The sequence below is a fragment of the Mustela nivalis genome, assembly GCF_964662115.1.
Source record: "Mustela nivalis genome assembly, chromosome: 16".
Lineage (NCBI taxonomy): Eukaryota > Metazoa > Chordata > Mammalia > Carnivora > Mustelidae > Mustela > Mustela nivalis.
This window is the reverse complement of record NC_139035.1, coordinates 10070154-10089166: the sequence shown is the minus strand read 5'-3', so window position 1 is coordinate 10089166 and position 19013 is coordinate 10070154. Positions and strand designations below refer to the sequence as shown.

Below are 19013 nucleotides of genomic sequence, written 5' to 3'. Positions count from 1 at the left end.
GCATTATATGGCTCAGTCGTATCGGATTTACCCACTCATTAGTCAATTATTTGGGCTTCCACCTTTGGGGGACTATATTGAATAATACCAAAATGAACGTTGACATATAAGTCCTTAAGGGGGGACGTTTCCATTCCTCCTGAACGGATTCCTGGTAATGGTCCTTTCAGGAAGCTCTCCCAAGAGCAGAGACCGGGTAGCCCCAGCCTGCTCATCACCCATCCCCATTCCCTGGAATCCATGAATCTGTTGTGTATGTTACATCTCTATGGATGTGCCTGTTTTGGACATTTCCGTCAACAGAATCAAACAATATACAGCAGAATAATATCTGCTGGCCCATTTTCCAAAGTGACTCCACCCTTTTGCATTTTCCCCAACAGTGTGTGAAAGTTCTAGTCTCTCCACATCCTCACCAGCACCAGCTGTCACAGCCCTAGTCTAGTGGGTGTGAGGGGCAACTCGCTGTGGTTCTGATTTGCGTTTACCTAATGACTAATGGTGTTGAACATCTTTTCTTGTGTTTATTAACCATTTGTTTATCTTCTTGGAAATGAAATGGCATTCTTCTATTCTTCTAGGAGGAGAAATGTCTATTCACTTCCATTGTTCATTTCAATTGGGTTATTTGTGTTCTGTGTAACTTTTTAAGAAGTCACCAAAATGTTTTCCAAAGTGCTTGGACCATTTGACTTCCCCGAATGGAGTATGGGAGTTCCAGTTCCTCTGTATCTGTGCCAAGACACACAAAATAATATTGTCAGTTTCCTTTGATTCCAGCCCTTCTAGTGGGTAGAAAGTGGTAGAGTAAAACACTTCCCCAATGACTATTTTGAGCATTTCTTCAGGTACTGACTTGCCATTTATATATTTTTTTCTGAAATAATGTCAAGTATTATGCCCATTGTTCATAAGTTCCTGCCTTACTATTACTGAGTTGTAAGAGTTCTTTATATAAGTTGGTTTGGGGTCTTAGATGTATACCTGCAGATTATTTACCGCAATCTGTAGCTTGGTTTTATTCTTTGTATCTTTTGTAGAGGACATACTTTTTTAATTTTTAGGAATTCTGGTTTGTCATTTTTTACTTCTATGGATCATGTTTTTAGTGTCATATTCTTAAGAAATCTTTGCCTAACACAAGGTCATGGAGATTTTCTCCTTATCTTTTTTTTAAAAGTTGTATATTTGTATGTTTTATATTGAGATTGATAATTTATTTTAAGGTAATGAACTTATAATGGACCTTTATGTAAGGTATGAAGTTCATTTTTTTCCCCTACAGATGATTGAAAAAACACATTGTTTTTGTGTCTTTGTCCAAAATACATTGGTCATGTCTGTGTAGTTCTCTTTTTGAAATATCTGTTGTTTCATTTATCTATATGTCTCTTTGCCAATACCACACTTGTTCAATTACTACAGATTTATAGTAAATCTTAAAATTGGGTTGAGTCCTCTTCTTTTATTTTTTTTCAAAATTGTTCAGACTCTTAAGGTGTCTTCAAATTGCCTTATACATTTTAGAGCCAGCCTGTCTCTATCTATAGTTGTCCTGTTGGGATTTTTATTACAACTATAGATTTTTTTATTACACTAATTTTTATTGCACTGTGGATCAGTTTGAGGAGAATCAACAACTTAACCACACTCACCTTTGCTTTTGAAGAATAGTTTAAGTATAGATTTCTTGGTGGACAGCTTGCTTCTTTCAACATTGTTACTCTTTTTTCTTTTGACTCCATGGTTTCTGATGAGAAGTCCGCTGTCTGCCTGTATGTGGTGAGGTATTTTTGGTTTCGTTTTGTTGTTGTTGTTTTTTCTCCTTTCAATATTTTCTCTTTAATTTTGAACAGTTTAACTATGATGTGTCTGGGTAGATTCTCTTTGCATTTATTTTACTTGGAGATAGTGGAGCCTCTTGGGATCTATGGGCTAATATTTTTTATTTGTTAATTTTAAATTTGTATTAGTTAAATTTTGTGTTCATTAAATTTGGGAAAGTTTTGGACATAATTGCATCCATTTTCCCTAACTCTCTCTTCTCTTGTTTCAGGATATACCTGACTTCTTCTTATAGCTATTTGAGTGTTCTGTTTTTCTTCAGTTATTTTTCTTCTCTGTTCTATAGATTCGATATTTCATATATTTCATTGATCTGGCTTCCAATTTACTGATTATTTCAGTTGACTTAACCTGAGTCCCTCCAATGAACTTTTCATTTTAACTCTAGAATTTGCATTTGGTTCTTCTTTACAGGTCTTACTTCTCTATCAACACTGCCTCCCATCGCCTTTTTAAAAAAACTGTTTACCTTTAAATGAAATGAAATCAGAGGGAGACAAATCATAAGAGACTCTTAATCTCAAGAAGCAAACTGAGGGTTGCTGGAGGTGGAGGTAGATGGGGCGGCTAGGGGTTGGGCACTGGGGAGGGCGTGGGCTCTGGTGAGCACTGTGAACTGGGAAAGCCTGATGAATCACAGTCCTGAACCACTGAAACAAATAATACACTATAGGATAATAAAAAAAATTTTCCTTTAATTCTTTGAATATAATTTAATTCCTTAGAAATATTTATCATAGTTGCTTTAATGATTCTTCATACTAAATCTAATATTTGAGTCCACCCAGAGTCCATTTCTTCTTTTTTTTAAAAAAAAAAATTTATTTTGTTCAGTGTTCTAAGATTCCTTGTTTATGCACCACACCCAGTGCTCCATGCAATCCGTGCCCTCCTTAATACCCACCACCAGGCTCACCCAACTCCCTACCCCCTGCCCCTCCAAAACCCTCAGTTTGTTCCTCAGAGTCCACAGTCTCTCATGCTTCGTCTCCTCTTCCGATTTCCCCCAACTCACTTTTCCTTTCCTTCTCCTAATCTCCTCCGTTTTACTCCTATGCTCCACAAGTAAGTGAAACCATATGATGATTGACTCTCTCTGCTTGACGTCTTCCACTCAGCAGAGTCCGTTTCTTTCGACAACTGTGTTGGGTATGATTCCTGTCTCTAACGTACATATTGCAAGTTTTCTTTTGCTTCTGTCACAGATGATCACAAACTCAGTGGCTTCAAACGACACAAGTGTATCATCTTACAGTTCTGTAGGTCAGAAGCCTGACCCAGGTCTCTCTGGGCTAGAATCAAGGTGTCCGTGGGGCTGGGATCCTTCCCTGGGGCTTTACGGGAAAACCTCTCTTCTTAAGGTATCCAGCCTCTGAAGGCCGCTCACATTCCTTGGTTCATGGTTGCCTTTCTGAATTTCAAGGCTAATAGGGTAACAATTGATCCTCTGACCTTGCTTTCACCCCCACATCTCTTTTGCTGACTCAGCTGGGGATGGGTCTCCGCTCTTCCGGATTTGTGAACTTAGGTGGGAGCCCCCCTCCCCCCAGCTGAAACGCACACCTGAGCGACCTAGGCCATTCTCCCCCCTCAAGTGTGTTGACCTTGATCTCATCTGCGGAGTTTGCTTTGCTGAGTGAGGTGACATATTCACAGGCTGTGCAGATTAGATCGTAGCTTCATCTGAGGGCCATCCCGCCCCCTACCGCAGCCTAATAATTTTTTTAATTGAAAATCAAACATGTAAAATCACATATTAAGTCCGCATTCTATTTTATTGCTCTGAAGGCTGTTGCTGGTGGTTTTGTAACTGGCCCGGGTATAAACTGGGGGGTGTGGGGTGCAGCTTATTAATGATGTCTTTGCTCGGTTTTTTGCTTTAGCCCTAGCTCCCTAGAGGTCTCCCCTGTGACTGCATAGTGTAGTGGTCAGCCAGTGCTGTGCACAGGGATGCTGCTCAGACATCTATCACCTGAAAGGTTGTCCCCCTCTGCTGTGTGTGGGACGGTGTATGCGTTCAGAGTCTGTAGTGGTCTCCTTTGGCTTCTACTTCTTGCCAGGCTTTCTTATGGCTCCCTTACGGGCATGCAAGTTCCTAGTTACTCAGATGCTATGGAGCAATTGTTTCTGTTCTTCTGTGGCTCCCTGGGGGGTGGGAGTGGATAGTGGATGGGGAGAGCCCCAGGCAAGCAGGCCATAGCCTCTTCCTTTGCTTACCCTAAGCTCTGTTTTGTTTTAAGAATGAACAACTTCCCAATTTGTTGTCCACCTTTGGTCAATTTCTCATGCCCTGAGATGGTTGCTTTTGGCAATTCTCTCCAGTTTTATACTCATTTTTGTAGAGAAGACTCTGATCACTTCATATCATCTTTACTGAAGTTTTTATGCATGGGGTTGTCTTCAAATAAATTGAACTACAGCCTGTTAAGCATCTGCCTTCAGCTTGGGGCATGATCCCAGAGTCCTGGGATCGAGTCTCATTTCAGGCTCCTTGCTCAGTGGGAGCCTGCTTCTCCCTCTGCCTCTGCTCCTGCTTGCACGTGCTCTCTCTCTCTGACAAATGAATAAAGAAGATCTTAAAAAAAAATAAGAGCGAGAGAGAGATTGAGCTAAAGCAGGTAGAGTCCTTAGATCAGGGCCTGATATGTAGCAAGGGCTCTAACTGTATCTATCATAGTCATTATTATTGTTACTTGTGACAAAAACAACTAGACAGTCACATTTCCAGTACATATTCATAGTTATCCATTATAGAGCTTTTTTTTTTTTTTTTTTTTTTTGGTATGAGGTCTTATCTCCAGCCTCTAACTTGTAGAAAGTACTTTACTATAGAGCAGGTGTCTGCCAGCTTTTTCTGTACCAAAGTCAGGTAATCAGTATGTCAGGCTTTGCAAGCCATGCAGTCAACTCCTGGGTCCTGCTGGTGTGTCGGGAAGGCAGCCATCTGCCGTCCACAAAGGAATAGGTGTGGCTGTCCACCAGTCATACTATTTGTGAAAACACGCCGCAGGTGGCATCTGGCCTTGGCACCCCATTTTCCCAACCCCTTGTTACAGACTCACTTTCTCACGATGCTGCATCTCAGCAGTGCCAACTTTTATGCCCCAATAGAATTTGTTTTTTTAATCACCAAAGAAGAAGGAATAGTTCTGCTTCCCAGCACCACATTCCAGCACCTCCCAACACCTGTGCTCTGGGAACTTAAAACTTCTTCAAGACGTATGGGCTCTTGAGTAGCTGGCATCTGTATCAGCTGATTTCAGTAAAAGTGCCAGTCACGCTTCTGGAACACATGTCAACAACAGCACTCGTAGTATTGTTAGATACAGACACACAACTTGGTAAGATTATTGATGGCAAACTGTATTTCATCTATTTAAAACTAGATTATGCAGCTTTTTTATGAGTTTTTAATTTTTTGTGAGTATCATTTTTCCCTCCAAACAAGGGTAGGATATGTCTATTTTTTAAACCACAGCGTTCCCTTCTTTATTCAACGTTCAGTCTTTGGAGATCATTCAATTTCTAGATTACCTGTTAACTTAATTGTTCCTTACACACTGGCTTTGTACCTAGAAGTTAAAACAGCATTAATCAGGTTTTAAGACTTTTTATTGTTAAATATATCATACATTCCAAAGGGTATATAATCACGCATGAGCTGTTTAAAGAATTATAAAGGAAATATGCGTGTAACTGCTTCATGGTCTTCCTGGGTAGAGAAGCACTTGAGGGTACGTGAATCCTGTTTTCTTTACTGTTGACAGTTCTGCTGTGATCATTGTATATTTTTATTTTTACCATATTTTTAACTCCCACAAAACCGCTGTTTCATTTGTCAGTATTCATAGGTTTGCCGATATTCGGCATTCTCTTTGTTCTTTATTCCTTCTTGTACCTTCGACGTTCCATCTTGGCTCACTTGGCTTCTTCCAAAAGTACACCCTTTAGAAACCCCTTTTGTTCAGATATACTAGTGACAAGTTCTCAGTTTTTCTTTTTCCAAAAATGTCTCTATTTCATCTTTTTTTTATTAAGACTTTATTTATTTATTTTTAATTTCTGCACAGCAGAATTGAAGGTACAGAGAGTTCGCATATATTTCCTACCCCGACACATGCACAGCCTCTGGCTTTCTCCACACACCCCCGTGCCCCAGAGCAGGACATTCGTTACAACACTGACGCATGATTATCACCAGAGTCCATAGTTTACATTAAGGGTTGCTCTCAGTGTCATGCATCTTTTGAATGTGGACAAATGTATAATGACATGTGCATCATTATGGTTTCATATGTTTTCACTCCCCTAAACATCCTTTGAACACCACCTGTTCATCCCTCCCTTGCACCTCCCAGAAGCCACTGATCTTTTTTTTTCTCCATAGTTTTACATTTTCTGGAATGTCACGCCTTTGAAATATAGCCAGTGTAGATTGGCTTCTTTCCCTTAGTAATATGCATCTAGAGCTGTTCATGTCTTCTCATGGCTTAACAGACCATTTGTTTTCTGTACCGGATAATATTCCATTGTCTGGATGGACCACAATTTGTTTATCCATTCATGTACTGAAGGACATCTTGGTTACTTCCAAGTTTTGGCAGTTATGAATAAAGCTGCTCTAAGTTTATATGTGTGTTTGTAGGGATATAAGATGTCAACCCCTTTGGGTAAATACCAAGGAGCATGATTCCTAGATTGTATGGTTTACTTTATTTAGTATGTCTAGTTTTATAAGAAACCACCAAACTGTCTTCCAAAGTGGCGGCACCATTTCGCATCCCCAGCAGCACGGAAGGGGAGTTCCCGTTGTTCCACATCCTCAGCAACATCTGGTAGTGTGCGTGCTCTGGATTTGGGTCCTACGGGATGTGTACTGGTATCTCGTTGTTTTCATGTGCATTTCCCCATGACATCTAACGGAAGCCTGTTTTCATGTGCCTATTTGCCATCAGTATCTCTCCTTTGGTGAGATGTCTGGTCTCGTCTTTGGCCCATTTTCCTAGCTTTTCATTATTATTGCTGAGTTTTAAGAGTTCTTTGTATATTTAGGATAACAATCCTTCATCAGATGTGTCTTTTGTAAATATTTTTTCTCAGTCTATGGCTTACATTTCCTTTATCTTGACAGTGTCTTTTTACAGAGCCCAAGCTTTCAGTTTTCCAGCTTATCTGTTATTTCTCTCATAGATCATGTCTTCAGGTTGTAGCTAAAAAGGCATCATTGGGATGTCATAGTGGCTCAGTCAGTTAAGTGTCTGTCTTCGGCTCAGGTCATGATCCTGGGGTCCTGGGATTGAGCACCACATTGCTCAGCAGGAAGCTTGCTTCTCCCTCTGCCCCTCCCCCTGCTTATGCATGCTCTTGCTCTCTGTGTCAAATAAATAAATAAATAATCTTAAAAATAATTTTTTAAAAACATCACCATACCTAGGACTAATCTAGGCTTTCTGTTGGGTTATCTGCTAGCAGTTTCACAGTTTGTGTTTTACATTTAGATCTATGATCTATTTTGAGTTCATTTTTTATGAAGGGCACAACACCTGGGTCTACATTCATTGTTATTTTGTTTTTGTTTTTGTTTTTTTGCGCTGGATGTTCAGGTGCTTCAGCACCATTTGTTGAAAACACCTGACTTTGCTCCATTGTGTTACCCTTGCTCCCTCATCAAAGATCAGTCAGCTGTGCATGTGTGGGACTTTCAGAGCTCAGAGCTCCCTGTTCTGTGCCCTTGATCTGCTTGTTCTTTTGTCAATACCGCACCCTCTTGATTACTGCAGCTTTAGAGTAAGTCTTGAAGTTCGGTGTATTGATTCCTCCGACTTTGTTCTCCTCCAGTGTCATGTTGGGTATTCTGGGTCTTTTTGCCTCCATGTAAACTTAGAATCAGTTTACTGATATCTGCAAAATAACTTGCTGGGACTTTGATTGGAATTGCATTGAATCCATAGACCACGTTTGGAAAAAGTGACATCTTGACAATATAGAGTCTTCTTATCAACACATAGAATACTTCTCCATTGATTTATTTCTTGGATTTCGTTCATCAAAGATTTGTAGTTATCCTTATATAGAGCTTGTACATATTTCGTTAGATATGTACCTCAGTATTTTGGTTTTGGGGGGTACTAATGTCTCACTCTTTTTTTAATGGTTTATTGAACTATAATTCATAGAGGGGCACCTAGGTGGCTCAGTGAGTTAAGCGTCTGCCTTCCGCTCCGGTCATGATCTCAGGGTCCTGGGACCGAGCCCCGTATCAGGCTCTCCACTCAGCTGGGGGTTTGCTTCTCCCTCTGCCCATCCCCCCGCTCATGCTCTCTCTTTGTCAAATAAATAAAATCTTTTAAAAAAGAAATATAATTCATAGAACCATACAATTTACCCATCAAATCATACAATTCATTATATTCAAAGATATGTGCAGCCATTGCCACATTCAATTTTAGAACATTTTCTTCACCTCAAAAAGCAACCCTGAACCCTTTAGCTGTATGCTCAGATTAATGAAAGATATTTTTGAGGATATAGAATACTAGACTAGGAATATTTTGTGCTGGTCACATTGAAGATATTATTCTACTGGCTTCTGGCTTCTTTTGGCTTTACTATGACTCTTTGTAGTCTGTCTCCTGAAATTGGCAAGAAGGGAGGATTCTGTTAGACCCTGTGATGTTAGGTAGACACTGGACTTGCTCTTATGCCCCCCAAGCTTAGAAAAACAAACAAACAAACAAAAAAAAAAAGAGGAAGCCAGAGGGACCAGCATACGAGCATACCATAGTTGCCCCATTCTGCTTACATCTCAGGGGTCCCTCTTCACTTAGATTTTGGCCTGACAATTCTATACTATCTTGCCAGCATTTTATTACATTTTAAAATATCTTTTTGTAGTTCAGTCATGCTGGCCAGCCTCTTTGAAATACTTCAAAGTATTGTTAAATATTTCACACCCTGAAAAAGAGGACTACAAGGCACAATATGGGCAAAAGCCAGATACAGGACAGCCCAGTCCCCATGGTTAGCATTATAGGAAACTATTTGCATACAACAAAGTACCACCTGCCTGGCTGGAGGATTCTGAGCAGTCCTTAGCACCGTCCTACAGGCAGCGCCAGCTCTGAGCAGCACCATTGACATCTCGCTGGCGCTGGCCAAACTGCTCAGGTCCCAGGCTGCTCGTGAGCAGGTCTGGAAAGTGGGAGAGAACATGGTGCACGAGCCCATCATTACACAGAAATAACTGAACATAATGTGCAAATTACAGATGTGACACAGGCAATGTCTTCGCAGTTCACTTTTCTAAAGATAAGTTGAAAACACAAACTTCCAGGTTCAAAATCCAACCCCATCTGCAACAGAAGCATTTCCTTAGCAAGGCAGCCCGTGCCCCTCGTCAGTGTCCTCTCAACTACCCCGGTCCCGCCAGGCTGCTCTGCATTGCTACCCATTCAGCTTGCATTAAAAAAAAAACAAAAAACAACAGGAAAACACACAGCTGATCCAAGTGGGCCCTTTGGCCATTGGAAAGAAGTTCTTTTATGCTATTGGGACACTTTTTTTAAACTTTGCAATAAAATCAGGTGATTTTTCCCTATTGTTAATTTCAGTGTGGATGTAAGTGTGTCACGTCTAATTACCATACGTTCACTAGCCCTGGGGACTTAATGATACTAGCTTGTGTTTATATTTGGCTGTGAATATTTCTAAATGTTCTCCCATCTCTTGTCTTAGGTTTCTTGTGATGTGAGGGGGTCAGTCAGGTAATTACTTGGTAGAAACAGGACGTCAGCCTAAATAGCCCAATTCCTTCATTCGAATTTATCTACTATAAAACCTCTGTTTCTGAGCCTGAATTACATAAATATTTAAAATAAAAAAGCTCTTGTGTTCTTCTCTGATTTAGAGATTCTTTGTAACAATAGGTAATGTACCAACAACTATAAATTGTTAAACTTCTGAGAGTAAGAAAGTCCTGCCTTTTGGGTGCAGGACCTCTATTTAGTGGAAATTAAGAGGAGTCAAAATGTAATCTTTGCATAAGGCGATGATTCTGCTTACTCATTTTGTGGGGTAAATGAAACCCAAGAATAATCTAATTGTAGTGAGACAAAATCTCATTGTAAGGTTATAAAATGCTATGGTAATATGTGGTGGAATTATAATAGGCACATGCATTTTATTTTCTCATACTCAAAGGGTAGGTGCTGGGGGTGTGGGGCAGATCCCCTTGCCAGTGATGGGGGCCCGACAACACATATCACAGATAAAACAGGAGGTGAGGATTCAATTGAGGCAAGAATGCAGGATCTTCCTTTCTTGGAAACAGGTGAGCATTCATGGCTCTGATCTTCCTGTAGCCAGCAAGGCAGGCAGTGGAGTTGATGGAGGAGTAAGGATTCGTTGTGCCTGTTGCGGAAGAGCACATCTCCAGACTAACTGTGGGATTAATTAAGGTCATGGTAAGAAATAGTTCTTGTTTTAAAGCGATTTCTAGTACAGTATATACTGGTATGTCTTTTCTTTCTTTGGTTTCATTTCCCAAAGTTAAGATCTTTGTGGTTTTTTTTTTTTTTAAGGTTTTATTTATTTAAGACAGAGAGACACACAGCAAGAGAGGGTGCACAAGCAGGCAGAGTGGGAGAGGGAGAAGCAGGCTCTCCACTGAGCAGAGAGCCCAATGCAGGGCTGGATCCCAGGACCCTGTGATCATGACCCGAGCCAAAGGCAGATGCTTAACAACTGAGCCACCCAGGTGCCTCTCTTTTTTCTTTTTTTTTTTTTTAAAACTAACAACAAAAGTATATCATATTACTAATGAAGCTACCCTACCACAAAGGCATGAGTAACTTTCATACAGCAGCTGGTTTAACTTAAGCTGCGAGGAACATCACATGACTCCATCTGCCTTTCAGGCTTCCTTGGCCCAGTCCCTCTTGAGTTTCCATGTCATTTCTATATGAGGCTTAGAAATCATTAAAAATCCAAAATTTTTTGAAACATGAGGCAGTTATCTGCCAGAGTCCATAATTCCCCAAAGTGAAAAAGTAAAACTCAGTGTCCTGTTTTTCTTGCTATGAAAAATTTCAAGCATACACAAAAATAAAATATGATGAACCTTCTTATATCCATCATCCAGATTCAGTAATTTAAAATTTTGCAACACTTATTTTATCCCCCTCCCCACTTTGTGTTGAATTATTTTATTCTATTTTGTACTTCTTAGCATTTCTGAATCTGTTAATTGCTATCTTTTATTACTTTTGGAAATTCTCAGCCATTATAGCTTCATATATTTCTTTGACCCCATTCCCTTTCTAAATCTAATTTGAAATTTGGGTTAACATATATGAGATCCCCGGGTCCTTTTCATTGCCTCTCTGTGTTTTGCAACTGATACATTCTTTTGACCTGCCTTCCAGTTTACTAATTCTTTCTTTGGCTGTGTTGCATCTGATGTCAAGCTATTGAGTTCTTGACTCTGGTTTTCTATTTTTCAGTTCCAGACGTTTCACTGGTTATTTTTTATTTTATTTCTGATTTTCTGCTAAAGTTCTTTTCTATTATTTAAGTTCTCAAACATACTTTTTACATTTAAAGACCTGACTTTGAGTACCCATAGGTCTGTCTCATTGTCCATGGTTTTTTTTTTCCCCTTGGTTTTCAGACAGTGCTTTGCTTTCTGTATGCCCGGTTAAATAATTTTACCGAGTGCCCTGCAGTTGGAGGACGTTAGAAAGGTAATTTTAGGTTCAGGATGACATTCTGCTTCAAAGAGAATTTACTTTTGCTTTGGGTAGTTTGTAGGAACACGTCACCTTAATCCCTTCAAGGTGTGAAGGATTGGGTCTGTGAGGGCTGGTCTCTTTCTGGTTTACCACTACTACTGTAGCCTTTGGGGGCCACAGATGAAAGCCAAGGATGTTTACCAGGGCTCCTTTTCATCCTTGTTGCACCCTGAGCTCATTTCTGTATGTCCGTTTCTGAGATGGTCAAAACCTCTGCTCAGCTCTTGAGCCCATCTGCCTTTCGAGTCTGCAAAGGGGAAGGTGGCAGCAAATGTACGAATCACCTTCTTGAGCTTCTGTTCTTTCTGCAGTTTTGACTCTTCCAGATCCCTTTGCCTCAGTGGCCTGTAATATCTTCAATTATTTTGTAAATTTTGTCTGACTTTTCTTGTTTTTACCAAGGGGTTTGATGTGAAATAAACTAATCCAACATTGCTGGAGGGAGAAATTCTGCTGAAGAAATTTAAATCAGATCTCAGACATGACATCATTTTATCCATCCATACATTAGCTGGCATCTCGGAAAAATGCGGACATTTCCTTACATGCCGACACTGCCTTTTCAGGTTCAGATTTCCTAGAATTCCCAGAGATGTCTTTTAATGATTGTTTTGTTTGAGGTCAGATGCACAAGGGCTGTATGTGACATCTGGTTGTTGTATCTTTTGAGTCTCTCTTAATCTAGAGTGGTCTCCTCTGCTGCCATCTTTCTCTTTTCATGCCACTGACCTGTTGAACTTGCGCATCAAAGTCCTGTAGAATTTCCCATATCTCAGATTCAGCTGGTTGCTTCTATTTGATCCTCTATCACTTGTTTTTCCCATGAAATGAAATTTAACTGCGTGGGCTTGATTAAATTCAGTTTTGTTTGTTTAGATAGTACAGAGTGATTCCTGTTGCATGATATCAGAGAGCACCCGAGGTCTGAATCTTACACTGTAAGGATGCTAACAGTGGTTGGTGGGTTCTGATGGTAACAACATAATCCATCCATTATAAAACTCTCCATCATTCTTTGATCTGTTTGGTTACTCTTAAGTACAGTTTATAGAGACAAGTTGAGCTCTTCTTTTAATTTCAATCAAGTCTTTGACATCAGTTCTAAAAAAATCATCCCGAACAATCAATGTTTTTTTTCCCGCTTTCAATGCCAAAGCTGCTCCCTGTAGTGAAGCAGTGTGATTGGTAATTACATCATGTAGGGAAACCTCAGCGGGGCCGGCAGGGCAGGTCCTGCCACTACCCGAGAGCCTTGAGCTTGACGCATTCCTCTTTCGAGACTCGTAGCCTCCTCGCAGAGTAGGGCAGCAAAATGCAGGTGTTTATGGGTCTTAGTCAAAGCTAGCGTGTGTGCTATTTTGCTCTGCTTATTTAAGCACATTCCTTCCTAGGCACTTACTCGCCACAGAAAATAAAGGCAGTGTTTCTGTCCTGGGCTCAGCATTCTGGAGTGCGTGATCGCTAGCATCGTACCCACGGAAAGGGAATATATAACACCCAACAAGTAGGCCCGTGGAATGATTTTGTTCCTGTGTTCTATGCTTGCATTTCTGTAGCTGGCACTGTTCCTGGGTCCTGCAGTCAGCTCCAGCTCTGCCGGAGCCCGACAAGCCTCTAGACCCTGCCTCATCAGCTCTATCAGATATTTCTCTTCTGTCCTGTTCACACTGTCCTGCCTGTAGTGCCTCTTCTCAGATTTTCTTTGTCTCCCATTCTGATGAAAATAATCACAGCCCCATTCAGGGGATGCCCAGCTGCAGACGAGCAGAAGTCCAAACTTCGGCTTTGCATTTCTGTCTCTGTGTGGCCTGGCCTGAGGGTGGTGTCCTGTCCCACCTTGTGTTCTGTCTCCTGACCGTCACTTGAGTTGCCCGTGTCCTCCCATGCCCCACGTGCCTGTCCTGGGATCCCATGGCCCCTTCCGGTCAGGACCACCTCAGGCTGTGTGGCTCCAGAAAGGCTCCCCTGGTCACCAAGGGCTCTTCTGCTTCTGGAGCCCCATGTCTGTGCCACAGCAGCCCTCGCACTCCTCTCCGTGTCATGATTTTATCTGCCTCACTTCTGCAGCTAGACTGGGTCCCATCCAGGGCAGGGATTCTCCTGGGACTTCTCATTCCTTACCACCCTGGGCTCAGAACACGGCCTCTCGTGGGCCCCCCTGCTCCATCCTACTCAGATTCCGGCCTTGGTCCCCGCACTCCTAGGCACCCCCTTAGTCTTTGACTAAGACCCATTGACTAAGACCCAATGGTCCGAGCCATTTCTGGGTCAGACTCTTCGCTGGCCTTCCTTTTTGGCGGAGCCATGATTGAAGACAGCTGGCAGGCCCTCCTCTGTCCTCATCACGGTCACCCATGTGCCCTCGCTGGGGACCTTCTCCCAGCAGGAGGGAGCTTCCCCGGGGTTGCTCTGGGGGCAACTCCAGCAACTAATCGTGATTGTTATTGCAGATGGCAGCTGGGAGGCTTCCAGAAACAATTCGGGCACCCGGTCAGCGCTCGCCGGAGCCGCGACCCTGCTCCATAAATATTTATGTGGAAGCCCCCCCTGGCAGAGGCGTCCCCTCATCCGCTCCCGACTGAACTTCACTTTGTTTTTTTCTTTAATATCTTTAGGCAGCCAGAGCAGGTACCTGTGAGGGCGTAATTACGCGCCACTTTCTCTCCCGGCACAGAACCAAGGGTTTTTCTCTCCTTCTGCTAACCGACATGACAGACATCCATGTAGTGGCATGATTTTTAGTATAAAATTACTTCTTGGCCTTTAAATTTAATTATTCCATATTCACAGCAATAAAATCAAATCCCAAATCCAGGTGTGCTTTTTGAGGAAAGCGTCCGGGGCAATTACCTCCTGATAATGGTGTTCTGTGCTGAAGCCTTTTGTCTGCGGCTCTTAGAATCTCTTCCACACAAGTAGATAATGATGTTCATCTTGTCCGGGGTGAGGGGTGAAGTGACTGATCCCCTGGCCCACTTGAGAGATGAAGAAAAATCCAGGACCCAGGTGTCGCCTTTGTCTCTTTCCTCCCCCTCGCTTCACAGCTCTTTCAAAGCAGCATGGCCGACCTCCCGTCGACTGAAATACCTCCTCTCAAGGACTGCTTCCCACTTTCTGAAGAGCATGAACGAAAGGAGTTTCTGTGTCACCTTTCGTGTGGGGAAGAGTTGAGGTTTGGGGTGAGGCAGCGGCGAGGAGACTGTGTCCACTTACCAGAGGAGATGTGTCTCCTGGTGACTCGCCCTCCTGTCCGTCACACAGTGGAGCTTCACTGTGTGTCCACGAGTTCACAAGTGAGAAGCCCTCAGAGCAGAGCTCGGCACACGGCGAGCCCCATGTGAGTCACGACTCTTAGGGCAGAACCTGTCGTCTCTGGACACACAGCATTGGAGCATGTGCCCTTGCTCATGCAAGCAGTGTGAATGGGCTTCCCTGTTCCCGCCCAGCCAGGCTGGTCCCAACCCTTGGAGGCCAGTTTATATCCTGTTTCCTTCCTCCAGGAAACCATCCTGGTCCAGCCAACTGCCAGTCGCCTCTCTCTCATCAAAGCTCCTGCATGATTCTCTCCGTGTAATTCACTTGGTGAGCTGAGCGTGGCCATGCACTCAGGCCTCGTTTGGGCACAAAACGATGCCCTCTCCTGTCCCATTTTCTAACTGTGGAATGGATGTTTGTCTTGTGTCTGGTGGGCTGGTTGGGCCTTGAGGGGAAAGTTCATAGCTAGACATCCCCTGGCCCCAGGAACAATCCCGAACATACAGAGGAGTTCGGTAGACTAAGCTAGATGTTGTGGGGGCAGAGTGAACATTTGATTGAATCGGATAGGATATATTCTTGTTGAATCACACGGAGGTTATATCAGGTCTAGAGCATAGCCCTGAGGTTTTCATTCCTTGCTCTACTTATAACACTCTCTTCTATTCTGTTATGTGGGGAAGAGGTCAAGCTTTTATTGAGCGCCACCTGCATGCAGGACAGCATGGAGAACACAGATAGGGGGCCGGAATAAAAGCTCCGTAATGTAGTGAGATGATAAATAAATACACAGGACCTGTACGAAAGATGGGCCACGATGAACTCCAAGGGCTTGGTGGTTAGAAGGAGGGCATGGTGGCATCTCAGTGGGATCTCTATGGGGCGTCGTGAACACTTAATTTGTCGACTGAATATGTACTGAGTGGCCATCTTCTGTTCCAGAGCTGTTCTAGGTGCTGGAACCTCATAGGCAAGGCTGGAGGATAAGCTCAGCACCTGATCTCTCCACGTGTCCCCACCCGCTCCCCGAGAGAAACGCAGAGATCCACCCTTGTCTCCCTTCTCTCGTGTTGATTAGGGAGACTTTCCAGGCCCGTGATTTCCTTCCTGACACAAAGGACACCGTCCCGTCCTGACTACCCAGCTGACCCTCTCAGTAGCTCCCCAACACCCCCAGCCGGGGTCTGCCCCCGACCCTTTCATGGTCTCCTGACTGGACACTGGCCACAAAGATGAGAGCTGCTGACATGGTTTACCCTTCGGTTTCTTCCAGGATTTTCTTCCCCGGAAGCCATCCCGTCCGAGGGGTGCAGGTAATGAAAGTCGGCAAACTACAGTTGCACCAAGGCATGTTCCCCCAGGCGATGAAGAACCTCAGACTGGTGAGTGTGTCAGGACCGTGTGTCCTTTTTGCGGGGCGTACTGGGTCCGCTGGTCACTAGGCTGCGTCCCTGTGACTTGTAGTGACCCTATGTACATGTACACACACACATGCCCATCATTGTTCAACATAACGACCAGCTCTGAGAAAATCTGATTTGGAATGTTTGTGGATTTCTGTGGTCTAAATGCGTGCACCGTGGCTGATCTCAAACTACCCATGGAAAATCGACCAGCTCCTAAAATTCATGACAATGCAACAGTCAGGTCTTAATAACGGGCACGAACTGACCTTCGGGACATCACTACACCTGTGCCCTACTCCAGGGGAGCAGGTCACCCTTCCCCATGCCGCCCGCACCCACCCCCACAGACCATAGTCCCTAATCTCTGCCTGAGTCTCAGGCCAGCCTCCTGACCACCTGCCCAGAGCCCACCTTTGCAGCCCATACCCCCTTCTAGCCTCCCCTCCCTCTCCCCATGGCCAGCATACACTGAGCCGTGCCCTGCTGCCCAGGACACCTTGAACTTGATCACACTTGGGTCTCTACCAAGACATTTTCTCTACCGTAACCGCTCTTCCACCCACCCCCGGGGCCTGGCAGGTTTTCACCCTGTACTCCTGCCAGTGTGCCGACACTGCCCGCAGAGCACTGGTCACACACAACAGGCCTGGCTCACAGGGGCTGCAGGCTTGGTTCCAAACCGCTGCCATGAAGCTAGTGTCACAGTTAAGAGAGGCTAGTGAAGTTTTCGGCTTCCCAGCGTCTATGGAAATTATGTTTATATGATATGTCTCGTCTATGAAGTGTGTCACAGAATTATGTTGAAAGAAAAATATATACGTAATTTAAAAATACTTTATTGCTTAAGAATGCTAACTGTTGTCTGAGCTTTCGGGGAGTCATAATATTTTTGTTGCTGGTGGCTGCTGACTGGTCAGGGTGGTGGGCGCTGAAGGTTGGGGTGGCCGTGGCAATTTCTTAAAATCAGACCACAACGAAGTTTGGCTCATTGATGGACGCTTCCTTATGTGAGGGATTTCTCTGGGGCATGCGATGCTATGGGATAGCATGGGACCCGTGGGAGAAATTCTCCCAGAGCTGGAGTCAGTCCTCTCAAACCCTGCTGCTGTCTTATCAACTTAGTTTATGGGATATTCCGAACCTGGGTTGTCGTTTCAACGGTCTTCACAGCATCTCCAGCAGAAGTGCATTCCATCTAAGAAACCACTTTCCTTGCACCTCCATGAGAAGCAACTTCATCCGTTCGGTTCCATCGTGAGGTTGCAGCCCGTCCGTCCCGTCCTCGGGCTCCGCTCCTGATTCTCGTTCTCCTGCTCTTTCCTCCCCTTCTGCCGTGACTTCCTTCCCTGAAGTCTTGAACCCCTCAGAGTCCTCCCTGAGGGTTGCAGTCAACTGCCTCCAAACCCCTGTGAATGTTGATATTTTGACGACTTCCCATGAATCACGGATGTTCATAATGGCATCTAGAGTAGATGAAACAGAAAGGTGAATCCTTTCCAGAAGGTTTTTGATTTATGTTACCCAGATCCGTCAGAGGAATCATGCTCTATGGCAGCTGTAGCCAAATGAAATGTAGTTCTTCAGTATTAAGACTTGAAAGTGCAAATTACTTCATGATCCATGGGCTTAGAATGGATGTTCTGTTAGTGGTCATGAAAACAACACTAATCTCATTGCCCAGGTCCATCAGAGCTCTTGGGTGCCCAGGTCCATTATCAAGAGGCCGGAATCTTTTGAAAGGAATCATTTTTTCCCTTAAGTAGTAGGTCAGAGCTTAAAGTCACCAGCTGCCTGAGAGTCAGCCTGTCCCTTGAAGGTTTCAAGCCAGGCATTGACGTCTATTCTGTAGCTGTGAAAGTTCTAGATGACCTCTTCTTCCAGTATAAGGCCATTTTGTCTCTATTGAAAGCCTAATGCTCAGTGCAGCCATCTTCATTTATTATCTTGGCTGGATCTTATGGATAACTAGCTCCGTAAGTTAGGTTAGGCTTTGGCTTGAGGGAATGTCGTGGCTGTTTGATCTTCCATCCAGACCGCTGAAACGTCCTCCATAGCAGGCTGTTTCACTTTCTTACCATTTGTGTGTTCACAGGAATAACACTTGTGTGTTCACAGGAATAACACTTGTGTGTTCACAGGAGTAACACTTGAGTGTTCACAGGAATAACACTTGTGTGTTCACAGGAATAACACTTGTAACCTTCAAGAACTTTCCCTTTGCGTTCACAGCTTGCCTCACTGTTCGGTGCCTCCGCCGCCATCCCCTCTGCCTCAGTGTAGACACAGCTTCCTCACTCGCCTTAATAATTTCTGGCTTTCGATTTAATCTTCCTTTCACCTGGACACACAGCGGCTGTTAGAAGGGTATTAATTGGCCTGATTTCAGTATCATGTCTCAGGGAACAGGGAGGCCCGAGGAGGGGTGGTGGTGAGTGGCCAGTGGTGGAGCAGTCAGAACACACACCATGTCTATTATGTACATATTTATTATATGTGTCTTATATGGGCTTGGGCCATAGTGCCCCAAAACAACTACTGTGGTAACATCAAAGATCACAGATAGGGGCACCTGGGTGGCTCAGTCGGTTAAGCATCTGCCTTCGGCTCAGGTCAGGACCCCAGGGTCCTGGGATCGAGCCCGCATCAGGCTCCTTGCTCAGCGGGAAGCCTGCTTCTCCCACTCCCAGTCCCCCGCTTGTGTTCCCTCTCTCACTATCTC

At 43.8% G+C, this 19013-nt stretch overlaps 1 protein-coding gene across 5 annotated transcripts in view; it reads left to right on the top strand.

Moving 5' to 3' along the window:
• Positions 1-19013, top strand: part of SMYD3 (SET and MYND domain containing 3) — a 781274-nt gene that overhangs the window by 680170 nt on the left and 82091 nt on the right. For all 5 annotated transcript variants that reach the window (XM_082702359.1, XM_082702357.1, XM_082702360.1 and 2 more), the window contains one exon: positions 16162-16270. In XM_082702359.1, coding sequence (XP_082558485.1) covers positions 16162-16270 — 109 coding nt within the window. The remainder of the gene's footprint in view (positions 1-16161; positions 16271-19013) is intronic.